The sequence below is a fragment of the Octopus sinensis genome, linkage group LG12 (assembly GCF_006345805.1).
Source record: "Octopus sinensis linkage group LG12, ASM634580v1, whole genome shotgun sequence".
Classification (NCBI taxonomy): Eukaryota; Metazoa; Mollusca; class Cephalopoda; order Octopoda; family Octopodidae; genus Octopus; species Octopus sinensis.
In genome coordinates, this window is record NC_043008.1 from 48678304 (window position 1) to 48701857 (window position 23554).

General features: G+C 37.2%; 1 protein-coding gene across 5 annotated transcripts in view; it reads right to left on the bottom strand.

Moving 5' to 3' along the window:
* Positions 1 to 23554, bottom strand: part of LOC115217847 — a 132287-nt gene that overhangs the window by 6852 nt on the left and 101881 nt on the right. For 4 of the 5 annotated variants that reach the window (XM_029787545.2, XM_029787543.2, XM_029787542.2 and 1 more), the window contains exons 5-20: positions 19188 to 19233; positions 17613 to 17718; positions 15747 to 15901; positions 14566 to 14764; positions 13349 to 13457; positions 13020 to 13184; positions 12269 to 12494; positions 10620 to 10674; positions 10033 to 10130; positions 8856 to 9043; positions 7056 to 7233; positions 5618 to 5709; positions 3820 to 3906; positions 2491 to 2726; positions 1790 to 1874; positions 693 to 874 (exon numbers count right to left, since the gene is read on the bottom strand). In XM_029787545.2, coding sequence (XP_029643405.1) covers positions 693 to 874; positions 1790 to 1874; positions 2491 to 2726; positions 3820 to 3906; positions 5618 to 5709; positions 7056 to 7233; positions 8856 to 9043; positions 10033 to 10130; positions 10620 to 10674; positions 12269 to 12494; positions 13020 to 13184; positions 13349 to 13457; positions 14566 to 14764; positions 15747 to 15901; positions 17613 to 17718; positions 19188 to 19233 — 2207 coding nt within the window. The remainder of the gene's footprint in view (positions 1 to 692; positions 875 to 1789; positions 1875 to 2490; positions 2727 to 3819; positions 3907 to 5617; positions 5710 to 7055; positions 7234 to 8855; positions 9044 to 10032; positions 10131 to 10619; positions 10675 to 12268; positions 12495 to 13019; positions 13185 to 13348; positions 13458 to 14565; positions 14765 to 15746; positions 15902 to 17612; positions 17719 to 19187; positions 19234 to 23554) is intronic. The other variant, XM_029787544.2, reaches the window with a different exon arrangement.

A 23554-nucleotide genomic window follows, 5' to 3' on the forward strand; every position in this document is an offset into this window, starting at 1 on the left:
TAATTAGATCAGCTGGGTCAGAGACAATTAAGTCTGAACAGTTTATGGAGTGGGTTTGATCTTTCTTTGTTTCTTCATTTCCAATGTATCTGAATCCAGGCAGATTCCAGCCTCCCTTCCAGAGATGCCACAGAGTACAGCATGAAACCTCTGCTCCTATCTACCTTATGTGCAAAACACACTTCCCACATGGCAGGCAAGAGCAGACAGTACAACATGCAGACCCCATTTTAGTTAGCTTCACTAAAATACACCATCATTCAACGTCATCAGGTTAGGATTGGTTTTTTTTTTCCTTCAGTTGGATGGCCATCTTATTGTTCGACAAAATGGGAAATTTGTGGTTTATAACGTATTAACAAGTTACAAGAGATGGTTTTTTTAATATGGTATCAACAATACAAAAGTTGCTGTGTGCGTGTGTGCGTGATAGACACTTCCTGCAATGTTCCACCATTTATCTTCCCTTGCTTTCTCTCTATACTGAACACCAAAGTATCTATTCACTGTTCAATGTATTGGGCCATTGCAATGAAGAGTGACATCTCTGACTATGAGTGTGCATAACTGGACAGCAGGTGGACACTGGACAACCCCCCCAAATTATGGCATTCGCCAACAAAACAGAAGAGTCCTAAAACAAAAATACAAGAGAAGAACATATAAAAAAAAAAAATGGTCAAGATGTTTACCTTGTGCGTGATATTTTCGAGAAATGATGTGCAGTTTTATCTACTCTGCTTTCGCAAATATATACATCTTGTTCTTTCAGTCCTTTTGGCCGTCCTTTACAGAAAGTGTTGAGGTCAAGCACACAACAAGTTCCAATAATGGCTTCTAATGGAATTATGTCGTACAATGGTATTCGGAAAACCTGTAAAAGTTGGATAACAGTGGAAGGTTAACAGAATGGTCAAATAATGATTGGACATCACCGATAAAAATGGGTTCAGTATGTGGTGGTCATTAGTGCCAGCTTTTAGTAGACAACATGCTAATATTGGCTGAAACTTTCTTCTGTCTAATGTTTAGGGGTTACAAATGAAAGATCAGGATAAGAAAATACTTGAGGGGGGGGGGGAAAGAGAGAGAGGAAAGAAATGGAAACTACAAAAATGGCAATGGTAGTGTTGAGTGTGATTTCTGCTGCAAAAGAAATACCAACCATCAGCTCCAACATAAAATCTTCCCCCAAATCCCAAAAATACTTTACTGTGCAGAACAGTGATTCTGAAACTTTTAAATAACTGGGGGCCAGATCTAAAACCTGGATTTTTTAAAGGGACCACACCCCCAAAAAGTAAAACATAAGTCAATTAGAGAAAAATTTATTATATCTATTGAGGGAAGACTGTTGAGGACTGCCAGATGGATGCTTGAAGGCCGCATAAGGCCCTGGGGGCTACTTTTGGGAACCACGGGTCTAGAATCTCTTCAACAGAATATAGAAACTGGTAGTAGCAGTAGTATCACTATTACTACCACCACTGAACAGTAGTGGGGTTAACGAGGGCTTCAAGAAAGTCTGCGTAAATAATGTAGTGTTGTTATTGAGAGGGTGAGATAGTGTAGTGTTTCTAGCAAGTAGACTTGAAAGGGGTTCTTTGTTACCTTCTCCAGGAAGGTATCAAAACATTAACTTATGTGGTCTAGGATTGATCCTGTGATCTTCATGCCATTCTCAAAGATATCAGCCACATTGATAAAATGAATGAATGTCTCCAATTAGCAATAAAATTTCTTGTGGAATCAGTTGGAAGATGGTGAAATAAAAAAAAACAATAATTACCTCATTGGCAAAAAATTTCCGATAAGGTTCATGGAATGTCTCATGTGGTCGTACATAATGATGACCATAGGCAAACTTTTCATCCCTGCAAACAGAAACAACCATCTTCATGTGGGCATTTCACATGGACACATGTTTATATAACAAGAGAAAGAAATATAAAAACATTTATGGAACAAATTGCCATCACAGAAAATGCTAAGTAAGAATTAAAAATTAAAGTGTTGCTAAGTTACAAATTCAGCATGATGTCAATTAAGTTTTTTAATAATTTAATTAACAGGACTTTCGTAATTTCTAATCTTCTCCTCTGGAAGCCATCTGCTCGCGATACCAGAGGGCGCAGTCTCCTACCCTGATGTAATCTCCAGGGATACAGGCATCCAGCGACAGGACCTCCATAATGCTCTGATGGATCGTGAAGTCTGGCGTAACATAGTAAATTCCATTGTCTCGACCGCGGTCGAACAATGATGATTAATTATAACAATCATGATTAATTATAACAATAATAATAATAAATCATTTAACAGTTTTTAACATCCCTAACAAAGTGTTTGATCGTATTTACATCCAGTTTTCACAAGACCTTTTTATATTGGACGGTTTCAAACAATTGTCAACAGTGAAATTCCATTTATTCAAGACAAATATGAATGAACGTCTCCAATTAACAACGATATTTGCCAAAGTTCACTTACTTTGCATTTTTCCACAGCCGTTCTACTCTGAAAATATCCAACTTATCTGGACTGATGTTGGACAGGAGACGATAAGATGTCCGCACGGGTGTTCCATCCGAACTTCTCTTCAGCAGATTATCTCTCATCACATAGGCACAATCACCAACATGGATTTGCATCTCATCACGCATCAGTGTCATATAATAAGTGTTGCCAGATGCAGCATCACTTGGCTGAGGTACCATCAGAATTTCCTACAAACATTACAACAAAATCCATAAAGCAACAAGTAAACATCTCCCTTCTCTACCTACATGCACCACACACACACACACACATTATTTTACATTAAAACTTCCTCCAGATCATCAGTTATATCTCTCATCATCCTCATCATTTAACATCTGTTGGATAGTAAGACAGGAGCTGGCAAGGCTGGAGAGCCACACCAGGTTCCATTGTCCGTTTTGGCATGGTTTCTACAGCTGCATGCCCTTCCTAACACCAGCCACTCAACATAGGGTACAGGGTGCTTTATATGTGGCACCGTCACCAAACTTTGAGATTTACAACACATAGGTGACACCTGGTGCTGTTTTAAAGAACTGCTTCTGTGAACATCGCAACAGTATTCTCTGATGAGCACATACCAACAGATATCTATGTCACCACAATACCCTCCCCACTCTTTGACCCCCGACCTGTGAACACTAACCCTCATCCTTGCACTTCAGCATCGTTAACCTTTACTCACAGAGAATGAGATTTGGCCAGATACAGCAGCAGCAGAACCCACTTTACTCCACAACATAACTTCTTTAATTCCATCATTGACTCTGCACTCACACTCCATCTCTCACTCAGATATATACACACACACCCCACTCGTTCTACACGTGAATGGAGATAAGCCACCATATTACTGATACAAACATTTTTTAATGTCCCCGCTGCACTCTTAACATAAACACCCCACCCTTTCACAACCATTTCCCCAGGTTTTGCCTCACTTGGCCAGGGCATGGTTGTCTTTCTCTTCTTATCCCCTCACATCAATTTCCAACTCTTTTGCTCATCTCTTCCTTCCTATTCTGATCAGTTGTCCCTTCTCTACCCTTGCTTGTCTGTACCAGGTGCAGCAGTCTCCCCCCCCCCTGCACAGTACACCTGATTCCTAACTTTTCTTTCAGCTCATATTTCACACCTAACAGACCAGGGTCACCTCATTTCTTTCCACCTTATTCACGTCTCCCACATTCAACAGCCACACAAGCTATCGTACAATCTACTTTTCACTTTGTTGCCAACTCCTTAGCATATGCAAATGAGAAAGAGAAACCATCTTACCTTCGGATAATAACGAGGGTCACACACTTCACACAGGTAATTAGCTACGTTGCCTTTGACACCCATGCAATCACAGTGCTGCCATATCTGCAGATAAAAGTAAACAAGACAAACATCAGGAGGGAATATATCTCATGAAACACAACTTGGCAAAAAATCTGGAGATGTTTGAGAGGAGGGCCAGTGATTCTCTGGTTGCTGTTGCCCATAATCTAAACGTGGCCCGGCTGGTCGTTTTTGTCATTATGTGACACCACCAGTGTCAGTCACGAGGCTGTCCACAACACTCGCCTGCTGCTTCATCTGTTGACCTAACAACATCCACAGCTACATCTTCATTCAAATTAATCATCATCACCGCCGCCACCACCACCACCACTACTACTACTACTCACACTACTGCTATTGCCAAACTATTATTTGTCTATTTTCATAAACTGCAACAAACATCTTCATTAACAGTTTAAAGTTTTATGTCAATTTGAACTCTCTACCCCAGCTTGGCCAATACCTACAATATTACAGTCAAACCACTACACTTTGTCTTCAAAGTAAATTTTTACACAAATACTCAGTTTTCCTCTCACCTTACACACACACACACACACACATATTTCCATTTTTTTTTCACAGCTGTGAAAAATAAGAAACCAGGGTAGAGGTGGAATCGGCCTCAACTTCAAATGAATATATGCAATCATCATGGCAGCAGCACCATATTCTTTGATTCGTTTCAGTCATTTGACTGTGGCCATGCCGGAGCACTGCCTTTAATCGAACACACTGACCCCAGGACTTATTCTTTATAAACCTAGTATTTATTCTATTGGTCTATTTTGCTGAACCACTAAGTTATGGGGACATAAACACACCAGCATTGGTTGTCAAATGATGATGGGGGGGGGGACAAACACAGACACACACATATATAAACGACAGGCTTCTTTCACAAAGCTTTGGTTAGCCTGAGGCTATAGCAGAAGACACTTGCCCAAAGTGCCACACAATGGGACTGAACCCGGAACCATGTGGTTGGTAAGCAAGCTACTTACCACACAGTCAATATATATTATATATATATGTTTGTTAGTTTTTATAGAAAAGATTTTTATGGTTTGGAGTGGTCTTTTTGCATGTGTGAGTTTGTGTAAGGGAGGGAGAGAGAGAGAGAGTGTGTGTGTATGTGAGAGAGAGAACATTTCTCTCATACAACAGGTCAGCCCGAAGACACCAGAGCCTTCATTTCTCCTATTTGCATACAAAATTGATACAAACTCACTAACTTCACTGTATAATTTTTGCTGATGTAGACTACCACAAGTTTTTATGAGTCCTTGCTTTTTGTTTATATATACATAAGCACATATATTATACATACACATATATATATATATACATCGTATGCTGGACCGTCGACTTTAGTTGAACAAATTGGCCCCAGGGCTTATTCTTTGTAAGTATGTATATATTCTTTTACTTGTTTCAGACAACTGACTGCTGCCATGCTGGGGCACCACCTTAATCTATCTATCTATATATATGTTACATATATATATACATACATTTCAATATACACACTGGTATGTGTGTGATACACAGATACACACCTACATCTAAATTCAGGATTAAATATCAACAAAGCTGTCCAGTAATATTTTATGAAAAAAACCACTTTAAAAATGAGAATCCCAATTAATGTAGAGTGTGAGAATTTGATGCCATACAAACAAAACAAACAAAAAAAGGAGTTTGAAAGATAATCGTAAACAGCAGGAGATGGAAGTGAGATGATACTTACAAAACATTTCTCACACTGAATCATAAGGCCTTCATCTCTATAAATGTTACATATACAGCGAATGATTTCTTCTTCAGGTTCTTCTTCTTTGTCTGAAGATGAAAAAAATTACAAAAATATATAAAAAAATACCAATAGAAACATTTCAATCTCATAGAAAGCAGCTAAGAATGTTTATCTGTAAAATGTCTATCTCACTTGCATATAATGATAGCTCTGCTTTTTGTCAATAGTGAGAGTTGATAAGAGGTATCCATTAATGGGCTGTTATTAGAGACTTAAGGTGGCAAAATGGAAGGATGGTTAGCACACCAGGCAAAATGCTTAGTAGCATTTTGTCCATCGTTACATTCTGAGTTCAAATCTCACCTGGTTGATTTTGCCTTTCATCCTTTTGGGATCAATGAAATAAATACCTGTTGAGCCCTGGGGTGGATATAATTGACTTAACCCACCTTTCCCCCCAAAATTGCTGACTTTGTGAGGAAATTTGAAACCTTTATTGGAGGTGATCCATCTTCAGTTTTTCAAGACCCAAACCACTGACTAAATACAGACTACTGCTGCCATCTAGCAGTAACTTTCTCAGTTATGGCAAGACAGATGGTGTGTGCGCCTTTGTATCCTGTTGCTGGAACTGAGTCCCTTATAAACTGTGAACCCCTCTTTAAAAATCCAATCTCTACATAGACACTCTCAATTCTCACATGGAGAGGCAAATCCCAAATACTCATCAGTCAAAGCTTAAACCAAGTCATTGCATTTGTCCTTCGCCTCTTTCAGTCACTTTGGTATTTATTTTCTGAACTTAAAAGCGCCAGAGTTGCAGTGAGAGGAGAGCAATCATCCCCTTCCTTTCCTTGTTTTCACTTAACAATAACAACAGCAATTCTATACCCAACAGAAATATGGTTACCGTGTCTTGTTATAAAAGCATCTGAACTAGTCATGGAGATTATTTATTCCAGAAATGGTCAAGCCAGAACTTGGGATATTATGTCAAATTTTTTTTATGTCTCAGTCGAAGAAGGACAATAGGGGACAGCAGTATATGAAGATCCTGAGTTCCCTTGAGGCAAGAGACCTGGTCTGAATGGTAATGTCCCAGGGGATTTTATCAAGGAGTCCCAACAGTCATGTGGTAGAGTTTAAAGTCTAATCACAAAATTAAATGACACAGGTTTGAAAGAGAAAACACAGCAATTTGCTGCTATATCACAAAATTGTCCAATTGAGTCCATGTTAACGAGAGGGTAGGATGGAGATAAGAATGAAGATGAAGACCTGTCCATTGGTTATTGATTGACACTATATCTCTAATGGAAAGCTGGTGCAGAGAAAAATGATGAACCTATGTAATACAGAGAAGATGATGATGATGATGAGGGCTAAACATGACGAAGGCAATTAAGAGCTGGTTTGAATTTGAAAACTTTACCTCTTCTATTTTTCGTTTCAACCAATTCAGTAGATTCCACAGAACCTCGAGATTTCGACACTCCATCTTCTCCTGTTATCTCCTGCAACTTCTTCATCAGACTATTTTTCACAGAATTATAGATTTTCCGCAAACAAACCACTTGCCGTCCTTTCTCAGACTTTCGTTTGAAGTATTTCTACAAGGAGACAGAAACAAGGGCAACAGATTGTCATTAGTTAATAAATAGGTAAAAACGTGCATCGATGAAAGCGTATTCTTTTATCGGGGTCAACAAACAGGGCTATATAAGGGAGATAATCAACTGAAGGGCTACTGTCCTACTTTCAGATTCGTTTAAGGCAAAACAACCCCTCTAGTGCTGGTGCCATGATAAAATTCATCCAGTCCACTCTGTGAAGTGGTTGCTGTCACGAATGACATCCAGCCAGAGAAACTTTGCCAAAACTGTACAATCTATTCATGAATGAAAACTAACTTGAACAATGATGAGCCATCCAATCCATGCTGGCATGATGTTGGCTTTGTATCATCGGCATCACTGTGTTATGCTCATTTTTCCATATTGGTATAGGTCAGACAATGAAGTCCAACAGCCTCAGACGAGACTTCATCAGATTTCTCACAGCTTCCTCTTCTGCAAACCCATTCAACTAGACTGCTAATTCTTCAAATACAAGTGACCCCTTTCTGAAAACATCACTAAGATTGCTAATATTCACAAGACAAGGCTTGAACACCAGAATCTCATTTCAAATTTCAAATTTCTTGCAAGAAAGAAATGTTTCCTTCATTATATATTTTAATAAATTAAGACAGTGAGCTGGCAGAACCATTAGCAAATGGGGCAAAATGTTTAGCGGCATTTCAGCCATCTTTGCATTTTGAGTTCAAATTCCACTGAGGTCAGCTTTGCCTTTTGTCTTTTCGTTCCAATGGAATAAGTACCAGTTGTGCACTGGGGTTGATGTAACCAACTTAAACCCACCCTCCAAATTGCTGGCCTTGTGCCAAAATTTAAAATCAATATTTTGGTAGATTTATTTCATTAAATGAAATGAAAATAATTCTATTTGATCAACTGAACTTCAAACCCCAGTATATCACAGGTATTCATCTTCAGAAGAACAAAACATGATGTTGGTTTTGTGATGTGGAATTTGAATCAAGATATAGCAGCAATGAAGCAGAAACTACAGAGTAATCAATTTTAATCATTACTAATCAATTTATAGCTGCAGGAGTGGCTCTGTGGTAAGAAGCTTGCTTCCTAATCACATGGATTTGGTAGATGGAAACTGAAAGAAGCCTGTCATATATATATATGTATATATATGTATATGTGAATCGGTGATTTTCTTCCCTCTGCCTTCCCTTCTTTTGGACTTTGCTCTGTTTCCGAAGAAGAGTGCCTGAATGAAATGTTAAACCATCTTTCTTTCCTTCCCTGAGTGTCTGCTAATACATTACATGTACCACATCCTCACGTTTGTTTTTTTGCGTTTGTTCTTCCTTTTTGGGATTTACCATATATATATAAATAAATATATGTGTGTGTGTGTGTGTATGTTTGTGTCTATGTTTGCCCATAACCCCCGCCCACCATCGCTTCACAACTGATGTTGGTGTGTTTACATCCCTGTAACTTAGTGGTTTGGCAAAACAGACCAATAGAATAAGTACTAGGCTTACAAAGAATAAGTCCTGGGGTAGTTTTGTTTGACTAAAGGTGGTGCTCCAGCATGGCTACAGTCAAATGACTGGGAAAAATAAAAGGACCAGATGGCAATGAGTACTCACCTCTGAATTTCGGAAAAGCTTCAAGATGTCATTGTCAAAATATTCAATGCTCTTATATTGACCGGTGTTGATGTTGAATTCTATTGAATTAATGTCAATTGGGTCGTCAATTAGTTCATAATAATCTGGATGTCGTTTCTTTGACGGTAAAATGAGTAACTGGTTGGCAAGGTAGGTGCCATCTTCAGCTGGGGAAATGAAAAGGTGACAAGATGCATGAAGAGGGCAATGGCAGGTGTGTGGAGGAGAAACGTAATGGGAAATGAATTCCAGCAGAAAGCAGGTAGAACATTTAATTAAATTACTTTAATGTTATTAGGTTGGGAAGTGAAGTGACCTGGTTTGCTGTGGGCACAAAAAATAACTGGGCAGGAAGTCCATACTAGGAAGGAGAGGAGGAGTTAACACACACACACACAAATGAATTGAGAAAAGGCTAAAAAGCATGTTCAATAGAAACAGGGCAATATTATAAAATCTCTATTTACATTTAGGACTATGTTTGAATGAAGTGCAATTTGATTTTGTGACAATATATCTGGAGGTGTAGGGAGGCGGGGAAACTATTGACACAACACCTTATAATGTTAAGATGTCAGACATGGATCAAAATATCAGGAGTTCAAACTTCTTACAAGCCATCAGATTCTCTCTTTGAGCAAAGCACATATAATTCTGTACATGTCAGTCTGTATGGAGGACAACAGAATCCAGCCCTAATTCCTAATTTAGGGGTTAGCAGCAGAAATATATATTTGTTCTAACAATTCATAAAATATTAAATTTCAATAAAAAATTACAGAAAAAAATTGATATTCAAAAACAAAACAAATAAATTGTAATTAAAACTCTCAATCAGTATTTATAATATCAATTGCTGATCAATATCATCAGCATCATCATCACCATCGTTTAACGTCTGTTTTCCATGCTGGCATGGGTTGAATGGTTTGATTGAGGTCTGGAGAGCCAGTTGGCTGCACCAGGCTCCAATCTGATCTGGCAAGGTTTCTACAGCTGGATGCCCTTCCTAATGCCAACCACTCACTCCAAGAGTGTAGAAGGTGCTTTTTACATGCCACTGGCATGTGAGCCAGTCAGGGGGCACTGGGATTGGCCACGTTATATTTTTTAAAAATAAAATTTTAAAAAAACTAAATATAGTGAAAAAACTTACTTTTGTATTTTCGTACTGAATTCATCATCACTTTGAACATTTGAGCTAATTTGGCAATTTTTGTCAGTTCACTGTTCTCATCAGCCATTGCCAAACGCCTGGGAATTAGAAATAGTGAAACGTTTGAGAGAAACTTAGCAGCAGACAAATCAAAAAGCAACAAAATTACAACCAAAGAAATATACCAAATTATTTTTGGGAAAAATGAAAATTTTAAATAAGTCTGAATGAAGAAGAAACTTATCTCATTATGATCTATTTTAGCAAAAATAACAAAATGGTCAGGAAACATTAACGAGTGTTGTTGATGTTTTCTTTGAAGTCTAATCTCATAATGAGACAGAACTGAGGATGAAAGCAATCTTCCACACAGATCACAGAGACAAGTGTTACAAAGGAGTTTGCCTCAAACTCTTCAAATTTGAAGACGATGATTAAATGTAAGAATTATGTTTAGACTTTCATCTTGTCATTACTGAAAGAATAATTAATGATGATACTGTATAGTGTCATTATGTCCGAGTCTCAATTTGGTTTGTATACGAAAAGGAAGAGAAACAAAATGAAATTTCTGTGACTATATTTACCTGGTCTTTACTGAACGTTCAGTCTTTAGAGCAGTAAATTTGGTAAGGAACATGTCTGCAAAGACAGAAGAGAACAATTTCTAGAATGACAATGGGCTTATTTAATGATGCAGATTCATTCATAAACATGTGGCATTTAAATATGGAATAATTGTGGGAACCAGTAATTGTAGTAGTAGTGGTGGTGGTGGTGGTAATGCTTCCTAACCCAGTCAATTAGTAGATTAACAGGGGAAGGGTGATGTCTGTTGCATTCTGAAGACTGTATGAAACATTCTTTGATTACAAAGTGCTCCTACTGCTAACAGCAGTGAACTCTACCTTGCCAAGCATGATATCTATTTACAGCCAAGTAGACTGTGCCAGTAGTGAGAAGTGACCCAGTGCCAATCAGTAAGTAACCCGCCCTCCATCAGTTCAATTAGATTTGTTTCTCAAACATACAAGTTGCCGGATCACAGTATCAATAAGTCTTGTTGGTGGTTTTCAACCATGGATCCCAGGGCCACATGTGGCTCTCAAATGTCCTTCCGTTGGTCTTTCCTCTATGAATATAATAAATTTTTCTTTAATTGGTTGGTGTTTTACTTTTTTGGGGGTGTGGCATCCTAAAACCATCCAAGCCTGGGATCTGATCCCCAAATCCCCTAAAAAGGTTGACAGAACCACTGAGTTTAGTTAATGGATGAGTGAATAATAACCACAGTGATGATGGCGAGGAAGAGAAGGAGGGTGATGTTTGCTCACCTCAAGTCCAACAGGGTCTGCCCAACAACAACTACAGCAACTGTTGCCAATACTAGCACCACCGTCAATAACGAGAGGCCCACAAGGGCGTTTCTATATAAGTCATTGACCTATCCAACTGAAATCTAACTCTTTTAATGAGAAGCACACATTTTTCAGTCTTAAATCCCACAAGAACATTCTCCATAGAATTAAGATGAACAAACTTCTAACACTGATTTATTCACTGAAACTCAACCTAACTGACAAGCCAAGCAGTTCACAACGGTAAGTTTGTGAGTTCAATCCAACATGTGCAACATGTTCTAACCCAGACAGCTTTCTTTCCCTTTTCTCTCTTCATTCCTTTCAGGAGAAGAGCAAAAGCTTGAAAAGTCTAAGACTCTTCCATTTTGCCCCACGTGTCAAACTAACAGACCTTGGTTGTTGGTCCCATCCCCACCCCACCCTCTATCCCTGTCTTTAGTATTTTGCACAGTTTTGAACCCCATATAATAAAGGCTCGTGTGGTCACCCCAATTTGATCCCGTTTAACTGAACTTCCTCCTCTCTTCAACCTTCATCTCCTCTACTTCACCACCACTCCACCCAGATTACCATCGGAATTTTATACCTCTCAGACTCTTCCTTCATGGATCTTACTGAACACTGTTGTTGATTTGTGGTGTTTGAATGTAAGAGCTACCTTTTGCAATTTCAATGTTTTCTTACACCAGCCACAACGCCAGTGGCCTTGGAGGACCACAGAGTCTATGGAGAGAACTTCTTCTTTGTCCAGTTGTAACCAAAGGCAAGGGAAAAAAACAAAAAGCACTTCATCAAAGACAACAGATCCTCCCCAGTAACAACAATGGAAAGGTGTATGTGTTTGTGTGTGCGAGGAGCAGTAAGCCGTTACCCACCTGTCTTTGATAAGTTGGTATCTCTTAAATAATCACAGTCCTTCTCCTTCTCGCTTTCAGATCTGTGTCCCTTTTGCCGGATCTGTCGGATTTTATCAATGTTGCGTACAAGGAAGATACGATGCTTTCGAGCAAAACCACGTTCTCTATTTGACATAGGTTTAATCACAGATTGGTTAGGCACCTTGGAAGAGGCTGAGCTTGAGGAATCTTGCGCACTTTTAGCCTTGACAAACAAAACACAACAGAGATTTGATTTTAAGTTGACTCCCAAAACAACAACACCATTCTTACATATAAGGATCATAACAGAAATCTCTCTCTCTCTCTATATATATATATATATATGTGTGTATATATATATATATATATATATATGTGTATATATATATATATAAATATATATATATATATATACACACATATATATATAAATATATATATATATATATATACACACATATATATATATATAATATATATATATATATATATATATATAAAACCAAACTCTAAACATATTTGGAATAAATTGGAAATTGTAAGTAAAATCTCATGAATTCCGGTTTTATTATATTTCAATAAAAATGTTGTTTTTCCCTATTTATTTTCCTTTCAAACTGCACAATTTATAAGTTTTAATCTTTCTTTAAAGCTGGCAAAGGACACTGGACACACACACACACAATGGAAATGCAGTTGTAATAGAGAAGTGAAGTAAGAAAACCATGAGTCGTGACACTTTACTCACTTTATCCCTTACTTTTTTCAATCGAGACTTCGATTTACGTTTATCTTTTGGAGGACGGCCAACGGGTCTTGGTATGTTGTTTTTGTCTTTATTCATGCCGTTTAATCGCTGGGTTCTGCCGCCTATTACACCACGGCACTTGTCAGTTCCACAGCGACAAATTTGCTGAGGAATTAAGAAAAAGCAAATTATAAATAAAAAAACACCATTTTAAAGATTGCAGCCGAATTAATTTTGCATCATTTTCACTACCATTAGCAATACAAATAAGAATGTTCAAAGACTGTAATCAATGAGTTAACGAGAGATAGGAAGGTGATATATCTTACCTGAGAATCAGCATTGTAGGCATGAAAATTGTAATCATAGGTAATTTCAGTATATGGTTGGATATCTTTTAAGGCAAACAGTCCCATTCGATAATAACCACTGACATTCCTGTCAAATATAGAAGGAAAGAAATAGATAACAAATGAAAATCAAACAATAAACACAGCAACAAACATTTAATATATATCATCATCAACATTTAGAGTCTGTTGTCCATGTTGGCATGGGTTGGAGACTACATTTATTTTATTTGCGGGTGAACAAGGCTACCAATGGTCTCATGTCAAGAGATCTTCACAATTGTTCAAGCATGCCACATAAAAGTAGTTGAGACATGCTTTAACATTTGCGAAGATCTCTTCCCATGAGATCATTAGTAGCCTTGTTCACCTGCAAATAAACAATATTCATCCACCACTGCAGTGCTGAGCACTCATTCTCACTGTTCAATATTAGCATGTATATGTGTATGTGTGTGTGCGTGTCTCTATGCATGTATGTGCATGTGTATATATATTTCTCTTGTTTCTCTCCTTGTTTTTTTTTCTGTGTCTCTTTCTGTAGAAGAGCATAGGCTTGAAACGTAAAAAACTTTTTCTATTCCTGAGCATTATACTAATACATCTGTTTGTTTTGTACACCACCTGTCTTCGTCTTTTGTTTTTTTCGTAAACTCTCCCTATATATATGTGTGTGTGTATATATATATATATATATATATATCATCATCATCGTTTAACGTCCGTTTTCCGCGCTAGCACGAGTTGGACGGTTCGACCGGGGTCTGGGAAGCCAGGGGCTGCACCAGGCTCCAGTCTGATCTGGCAGAGTTTCTACAGCTGGATGCCCTTCCTAATGCCAACCACTCCGTGAGTGTAGTGGGTGCTTTTTACATGCCAAAATACCAATCCCAGACAGAGGATTGGTGGAAGTGTTTGAAGCAGGAGTAAAAGATATAACATCTAAATGATGACAGACATATTCAATTATGTAATTACAGGTATGGTTGCCTGGTTAAAATGTCTGCTTCGTGGTTTCAAGTTCAGTCCTGCAATGTGGCATCGAGTGTGTGTGTGTGTGTGTTTGGATGTTTGCATCCCAGTAGGTTAGCAGTTTGACAAAAGAGAAACTGATAGAATAAATAGGAGACTTGACCCCTGTTTGATGATGAAGATGGCTGAATCAGACCCATGGTCAAACATCATGAAAATCTTACCATTTCTGCATCTCACAGTTTGGATCACACGAATGATTGACGAATCGTCCAATGTTCCCCATTCGATAACCATCAATCATAGCGCCACCATCCAGATTGAGGCAGTAATGATGTCGTTCTTGAGAATAATTCTCTGTCATTCTACGTCGGAATTCATTCTCGCTGACCACTTCTCCGAGATATTCAAGGATAAATTGACCTGAAAACATAAATAAATATAAAAGACAACTTCAATATTTATGTTGGACATGTGAAACATTTAAGGGACTCTAGGTTCCCAGATCATCAAGAAGGACCCCAACTGACTTGAACTAGGATCATTTGTCTAACCCAAACCACTAGACAAGGTGAATTTATTAGCATTGTGGGTGTTACTACTACCCCCCGCCTTAGTGAAGGCAGAGGTATTGTTTTCAGTTGTGTTTGTTTGTTTGTCCATGGACAAGATATCTCAAGAACCACTGGGTGGATTCGGATGAAACTTTCAGGGACGTTTGGCCTTGTGACTGGCACAAATTGATTACATTTTTGGGATCAATCTGGTATTAGACAAGGATTCTGGATTATTTTTCCGGGTTTTTTTTTACTTAATTTTTGAGAGTGGTCAGGTTCATTTTTAGCATTCTTGTTTGTGAGAGCAGTTGCATTTATTTCATCCTTTCTGCATCCATAAAATAAATACCAGTTGAGCACTGATCCCTTGCCCCAAAATTGCTGGCCTTGTGCCAAAATATGAAGGCATTATTATTATCATCATTATTCTTATTATTATTCGGCTGAAGCGGAAGAAGAGGAGGAGTATAATTTTCCTGGAAAAAGAGACTGGCTCGTCTTGACTTTAACATTTTTGATTAGAGGCCTGTCGGACGAGGACTGGCCAGAAGTTAAACAACAACAACAAATATTACAGTTACACCCAAATTACCAAATCAAACCTTTATTTATCCCTTTATTGTTGGTCTGGTGTGTGAGTAGGGTGCAATGAAATAGATAAACAATATATCACATTAACACCAATCGGAGATTGAACCCAAATGGACACATTAACATGACCAGAACCATATGTAAACCTTTTACTGGCCAACAGAGGGGGAGAGAGAGATAGAGAGAAAGAGAGAGAGAGGGAGTAAGGAAGAGGGTCATTGAAAATATGCTTCTGAAATAGTTCCAACAACACTTACCAGAGACGAGATGATGAGATGATCTGACACCATAACCTCGATCAGGCGTTAAAAACATTTCTAGGCATGGCGCCCAAAGATGTTTTTGGAAACGGTTATTCATACAGTTGTCTCCACATGGACACAGACCAGGAGAACATTCTGTGTAGATCATTCTAAAATTTAAGAATTTAAGAATTTAGTCAGGAATAGTAGACAAAACTTAAGAAACAACTTCAATGTGGAGCAAAATATTCTATCATCCATGCCGTAATTTCAAGACTTATATTTAAAAGTTTATACTGCACGCTAAATGTAAAGGGCTGTCGATGTAATTCAGTGCCTAAATACCACAAGGTATTTTTGTCTGCTGTACACATGATAAACTCCCACAAAGATCTGATCCACCATATTCCAATAATAATGTGTCAGTGAAGTACGTATGAAGGTTGAAAATCAAACCAAATCAAGGTAAATGTGTGATGTGACCTGATGTTCAGTTTGAACCGGATTTGTGGAACCGTGAAATGGGGTAACTTTGAACAAAATATAATATTTTGCTTCCTCTTTCCATCACAGCATAAGGTTGCACAGTAACGCAATTTAAAAACAATTTTTCCTTCAGCTGAATGGACTAATTCATTTTTAAAGTGAAACAAATCCCAATTAGTATCATGTCTGTACCAAAAGATCAAAAGATCCAAAGCATTGTAAGTGTTACAGAAATATCTTCATATTTCCAGCACTTAAAAGCGACTCTTACAGTTGATGGAAAACTTCTCCCTCCAAATAACATATTCAACTTTTGAATATAAGTAGGAAAAAACCTTACTGTTCAAAGAAGCAGCCCCTAAATCAGGAGTGACTCTGAGCAGCAACAGTTATATAAAAAAGTAATCAAATATTGATTGCAAAAAAAAAAAAACTACCCAGAAAATTTCAATGAGGAAGGGAGATTACTCTGAGTGCAGCAATGGAAGGGTCACGACAATCAGGTTGAGTGAAGTGATGAGGGAGGTTTTTGTAGTAGGAGTCAAATGTGTAAGGAGAGTGAGACGGGGAGGGAGAAGGAGAGTAAGTAGGGATGAATTCTATTGTGTATATTGCAGTGTGGAGGAGGAGGAGGAAGAAAACAGGCAAATCCATGGGTGGATACAATGAGGATGGATGTAACACCCCTATTACTCCACTACATCATCTCTTGTTTAGCCCATGGCTATTTGGTTCACTGACTCTATCCGTCACAATGCAATTGGAGGGCTTCCTTGCTAGATTCCTATCCACAGTTTAATCAGAGAATGAGTTGGGTGGTTTTCCTGTCCCAGATTTTAACCATTTGCAAAAGAATTCCTAGGAACCATTTCATCAGGCTCTGAAGCTCTACCCAGTGTGTGTGTGTGTTAGTGTCCCCTTAGTAAACATACTTAAAATGTTAATGGCCTTGTCCACTGAGTGGTACTGTCCACCCCTGTGTAATTGATGTTGACTAGACAACAGACAGACAAGCAATAGTGTTAAGTGGTGACCCAAAAACAGAAGAGGAGACATCCATCTGATTTTATATCACAATTAAAAACAAATAAATGGGGGGGGGAGTGGGTGGAGGAGGTTTATGAAAATGAAACTGTGTCACAATAGCCTCTGTGTAGCATCTCTACTGCAAAGCTGTTGTTGACTTTTATGCTGAAAGGTCAAAAGAAGGCATACACACACACATGTACAGACCAATTTGAACACACACAAAGAAAATAGGAAGAGAAATTTCATTATTACACTGCTGAGATTAAAACCACTCTAGGCTAGCACTTTTCTAGAGGGGAAGTGAACAATAGAGGGAGCCACTCATACATGATATATTACTGGTGTGTAAAATGCAGACAGACTTACCTATTCAGACACTCATCTCCACATCCCCCTTTCTCTGCATTCTTCGCTAAGCAGCTGCAGGGGTGGAGTTCATAACGAGAAACTGGCTTTATGTCAACATAGAAATCTAAATAGAAAAAAAAGAGAATAAAATCAAATAAAACCAATGAAATCAATATTCAATTCAGTTGGAGTAGTGGCCAGTGACCAACAGCATGAAGTAGTGACCAGGACTCCTAAACCAATGTCACTTCACTCACTGGTGATATTCAAAAATGCATGAACATCATCACATCATGCTGTTCTATTCCTTGTTTCTTTAGACTTTTGATGTCTATGAGGGAAGCCCCAGTATTTTGGTGTCCAGCAGGAATCATCTGACGTTTATGATAATAGGAAATGGGAGAGGAGTTGAAGGAAGTAATTATGGATTAGACAAGAACAGGTGAATGAGAGAGAGGACTTTTAGGGTAAACTAGAGTTCCTATGGACCTTCATAACCATTCCATATTCAAAAGAATCCTATTATATTTTTATAATTAAATATTCTTAGGAATTGTATGAAAATACTGTTAAAATATTTTGTGCATTGTAGTATAAGTGTTATCATTATACATAAATCCTGACTCCAGCTACATAAACGCCATAGCGAGAAATATATACTCTGAAACGTTAACGAACATTTTATGCATGCATGTATGTTGAAGATAAATAAATTTGTGTTCTTTTAACTGCTATAAAAAAATACACAGTTTTATAATTGCAGAAATAAATTCCATTAACAAGTTGAAGAAAGTGAAAAAAGAGAAATTAATTACTACGTTAGTTTATTCATGTACATTTAGCATTTATTGTACAACTGGAAAGTAAAGTCATTTTGTCGCAGAGAATTACGACTTAAAATTCACACTAGCTAATCCTTTATACTAACTACTTAGAGTTCAAAACAATTCAAATAAGTCTTGTTGGAGTTTTATCATAGACATGGCATAAAAAATAGCCAATATCTCAAGGAGTGAGAGTCATGGAGAGTTTAGTAACATCTAACAATCACTGAGTAATTTCCCAAAAATCAGGGTTTTTATAACTGCTCATATCCGAATTCTAAGAACCATATTTTGTGAAAAATTTCTTAGACAAAAGTTTAGAATTCATATATGGGCAGTAATTTTAACCAATGGGATACCAGCAATTATGCTTGTTTGGGCAAACGACCATTACGTCATATTGCTGCCTTTTGTGGCTTGCCACAGTAGACATAAAATCATTTTATTGTACATAAATGTTAACAAGCAAAACCCTACATGGACTCTGGTTGAGAACCCCAGAAGTAGACTATTAGCAGAACTGCTGGGATTAGGGGCCATCAACAGACAGAATTTCAAAAGAAACTTTGTCATGGTTCTCTTTCTCCCTTTCGCACTCTCTTACACACATACAAACACAGACGTTGCGTAAAACCATTTTTATGGCCACGTTACAAAATTAGAAAGTACCTCTCTTTCTTTTATTGCCATTATCATTAAAACTGCAGCTGTTGAAAGTAGTTAAAAATAATAAAAAAAACAAAATAAAATCCACCCACCACATACTTACTATTTTTAATTTTACGATAATTTAAATGGTCATCTTTTCTTACAAGCTGCAAAATATAAGAACACATGTCAATAAATTTATGTTAATAAAAAAGTGCACACACATATGTGTCTGCGTGTGTGTGTATATATATACATGTATATACACATACATACACACATGTATTATTATATATATATATATATATATATATATACACACACACATGAATATACATACATTATACACACACATTTGTGTATGTGTGTGTATAAAACAGACACAAACACACACATATGTGCATGTGTTACATATTACACAAACACATAAATATATATTAACATATATATACACATATGTATAAAGACATTTATATATAGCGTAAAAACATATAATCATGAAAACTAAGATTTAAACATGTATACTTATCAAATATAACCACCAAGTTTGAAGTGAAATGTAATGAATAAATGAAACGTCAAAAGAAAATAAATTTTCGCTATTTATTAGAACAAATATGATTGCTCTCACACAAGCACACACACACACACTCACAAACATACACACACACACTCACAAACATACACACACACACTCACATACACACACACACACACTCACAAACATACACACATTCACCCCACAAACAGAACAAGATCAGATTTGAGAAAAGAGTAAAATTTTTTCATAAAATTGGATTATAACAGAATACAGATTAACCCCCGATACAACTATTTTCCTTTACCAATATTTAAGACATTGTGAACAGTAGGCTGGTCCTCAGCATTATTGTTATTTATTATTATTATTACATATCAGAGTCTAGAGAGATGGTTTCTCTGTCGGGATTTGAATTCAGAAACAACTGACTCCAAACTAGGCCGGCTTCTTAATTTTTAACATTATCTGATGTGTGTGTGTGCGTGTACAAAGTTCAAGAATGGAATTTTGGGTATTATTACCCAAACTTTCACTCTTAGACTTACTATACTTGACGACTAAATTATTTTACTTAAAATTTCTGTCTGTATGAATAGTTTCTTTTAGAATTTAAACTGACCATATCTGGCCTAAATATTCTACCTGTTCTGTGTTCAAATTGGCCATATCCAACCTCTCACACCCACCCTACAATGTCATTCTAAAAAAATAAGGATTACATTTAAGTGACTATTCTGAATGCTAAAGGATAAACAAAACTGTTCACTTTTACTTTCTCTGTTGGCCAGTATTCACAGGAATGCTGACTACCTCGATTTAATAATCCCTAATATTTGATATATATATATATATTAATATTGATAATAATAAAGAGTATGGAAACTTGTACAACTGCTAAGTTTACTTTATATATAACTATAAAATAAATTTTGTGGATGTACAGGTCTCCATACTCTTTATTATTATTAATATTAATATATATACTCCAGACAATTTTTAATGTCCAATGAAGAGTACATGGAATTACCCATTGGAAGAATTCAGTCACAGATGTTAGATACTGACCATTGTGGTTAGCCGTTAACTGAAACTTAACTGAGAGCTAATATGGCATCTGCCCAGATAATATACCCCTCCAGATTCATATATAATCAAAATAAGCAACAAGTACATCTTCGGTAATTTGGTACGATTGTTTCAGGCTACTTCATTTTATTAAACATTGTAAGTGTTACATTAGTTTTAAAATGTTGAGCTATCTTCAGCCATTTATAGAAGTCTTCCATCAAACGGACAATACATATACTTATTTCCATTTTGTTTGCCAACATTATAAAGAGGGTAGATATACAGACAGAGAGGTTGATTTGATTGTTAAGAACATAATAGTATTAAAATTTATCTTGTTGCTTACTTTGATTATAATCACCTCATGGATTTATATGGATAATACCATACAAAATTCTGGCGCCTCTGACTGAAGTACCATATTCATTTGAATCTAAATTTTGCTGAACTTATATATATATGGTGGATCACATTGTTCAACAATAAGGATTCAGTTGTTTGACCTGAACTGGATTAGCTACTCCTGAATTAATGTCTCAGTGACTGAGTATTCCCCTGCTAATGTAATTCTCTTGCACAATCAGCAGGACACAGTGCAATGATAACACTGGACCTTTTTTAATTACAACTAACCCGACAGGCTTCTGCTAGGCAGCTTTTGTTGACCCAGTTTCACTGGCAAGGTAATGGGTAAATCACATTTGCCCAAGACATCGAACCCAGGACATATTGGGTGCAAACCAAACTGCTTAACCTTTTGCCCAGGCAGCATCAACACACATCATACGATAGGCTATGCAGTGGAAGAATATCCTCATGTTCTACATTATGCACACAAAGAGGACGGAATTCAATTCATGAACTGGCTGAGTTGCACACAGCCAGAAATGCGCATCTAGGAATCCGCTAGAGGGAAGCACAGGGCAGAGATGGTGTTTTTATACCTTTTATCATAAAACAGAATTCTTTCTCCATGGTAACGGCATGAAGTCGCCTTTAAAATTTTTTTAGAAATATGTCACAAACATATTTTAACTAACGTAAGTTCATTTATTCTTAATCACTGCTTATATATATATATATATATTGTATTTGTACATGTATACACACACACACACACACATATATATATATATATATATATAATATATATATATATATATATTGTATTTGTACATGTATACACACACACACACACATATATATATATATATATATATATATTGTATTTGTACATGTATACACACACACACACATATATATATATATAGCTATTGTAAATTCTTTATTCTCTATTATAGCGTTCAATATTTCTTTGTAAGTTCATGATTTTCATACCATTTCTGTTCTAATTAATCAACTTCCCAGAGTGCTGATTACTTAGAAATTTTGTTAAGTATTCAGACAGGAGTGGGTGGGTCTTTCACTAATCTACTCCACTCCATCCCCATTATTATATTTGGCCCTTTCTCTCTCTCTCTCAGACTAAATCTTCATCCTCCCATTGTAACTCTTCCTTTACCATTCTTTTTCTTTCCAATGTCATTTACTTATTCCATCCTCTCCCATTTCCCGTTCTAATTAATCAACTTCATTTGTTAATTATGTTTATTAGGTGTCCCAATGCCCCCCATCTCCCCTTCAGCACACCCACTTGATATCTCCTGCTTTTATTGGTCAATTTCCGTATGACCTGCCTCCCACTTCACAGCTTTTGCTCTCCTTTCATTCTATTAACTGAAATGAAAAGATGTGACCTGGTTTAGGAAGCAGGACATTTTCAAGAAATGCATTAATGTAAAATGGCATTTTACAGGAAGAGAGAAGAGAAGAAATCTACCTTGGATGGTAGCTACTCTGATACAAATTGGAGAAGGCCCTTGGCCCTGCAAAACAGACCCTATAGGGTTTCTGGTACAATACATACAACCAGACTCCTTTGCTAGTGAGAGACAGTGGTAAAGTCTCTGACCATAAACCATGGAGTACAGAAACACCAAATACTACAACTGGCTGTGATGACCGGACTGAGCAGCAGCAGTAGCAGCAGCAGCGTTCAAGTGTCATTGAACCAACTCCAAAACACTAACAGTTTTCTTCATCTCAGGTGTGCCACTAGCTAATGTTGGTCTAATGAAAGGTAGATCAGGTGAGATAGTTGGAATGAAGGATTGGCTATGTCTTGCAAGGAAAAAGGGAGAAGGAATGAGAAGGGGTTTCAGACTGGCTCTTCACAAGTAAGGGACACAAATAGTAATTCTTCTAGAAGGATGACAACTCCAGGGTGGACAAACTAGGGAATGGGTTGATGGAATGGTTGGGTAATCATGACAGTTACAAGGTCAGCAATAGGTCAGATGATAGTTACCAATTGCAATGGTCAGGTTGGGAATCACCAGAAAGGATACATCGATGTGTATAGAGGCTACGGCCATGATACAGCACTCATAGAGCACTGGGATGAACATGAGAGCCATTTTGGAACAATACAAGAACACTTGCTCTCTTCTCAGTCACAGGTGAAAGGACGATGTATGGAAGTGATATTATGAAAGATTTAAGGTAGAGTCCAGTTGTGACGGCACAAAGAATTATATTATCCAATCAGTCCTTCCTTTTTAAGATGGTAGAATATGATTTGAAAGAGATCTAGCTGTTAGTTCTAGCAGATATGGCAACCATAAAAGGGCTGCCTCATTAGTTTATACTTAATTAGATTGCATAATAAAGTACCATCCCTTATGACTGCTAGAGCAGCAATACATATCTTTCTATTATTGTTATTATCATTATTATTAAGTGAGAGAGTAGTGCATGCCATCTAAGTGACACTGGGGTAAAATATACGAAGCCCAGTATACCCATCATGACTACCCGTC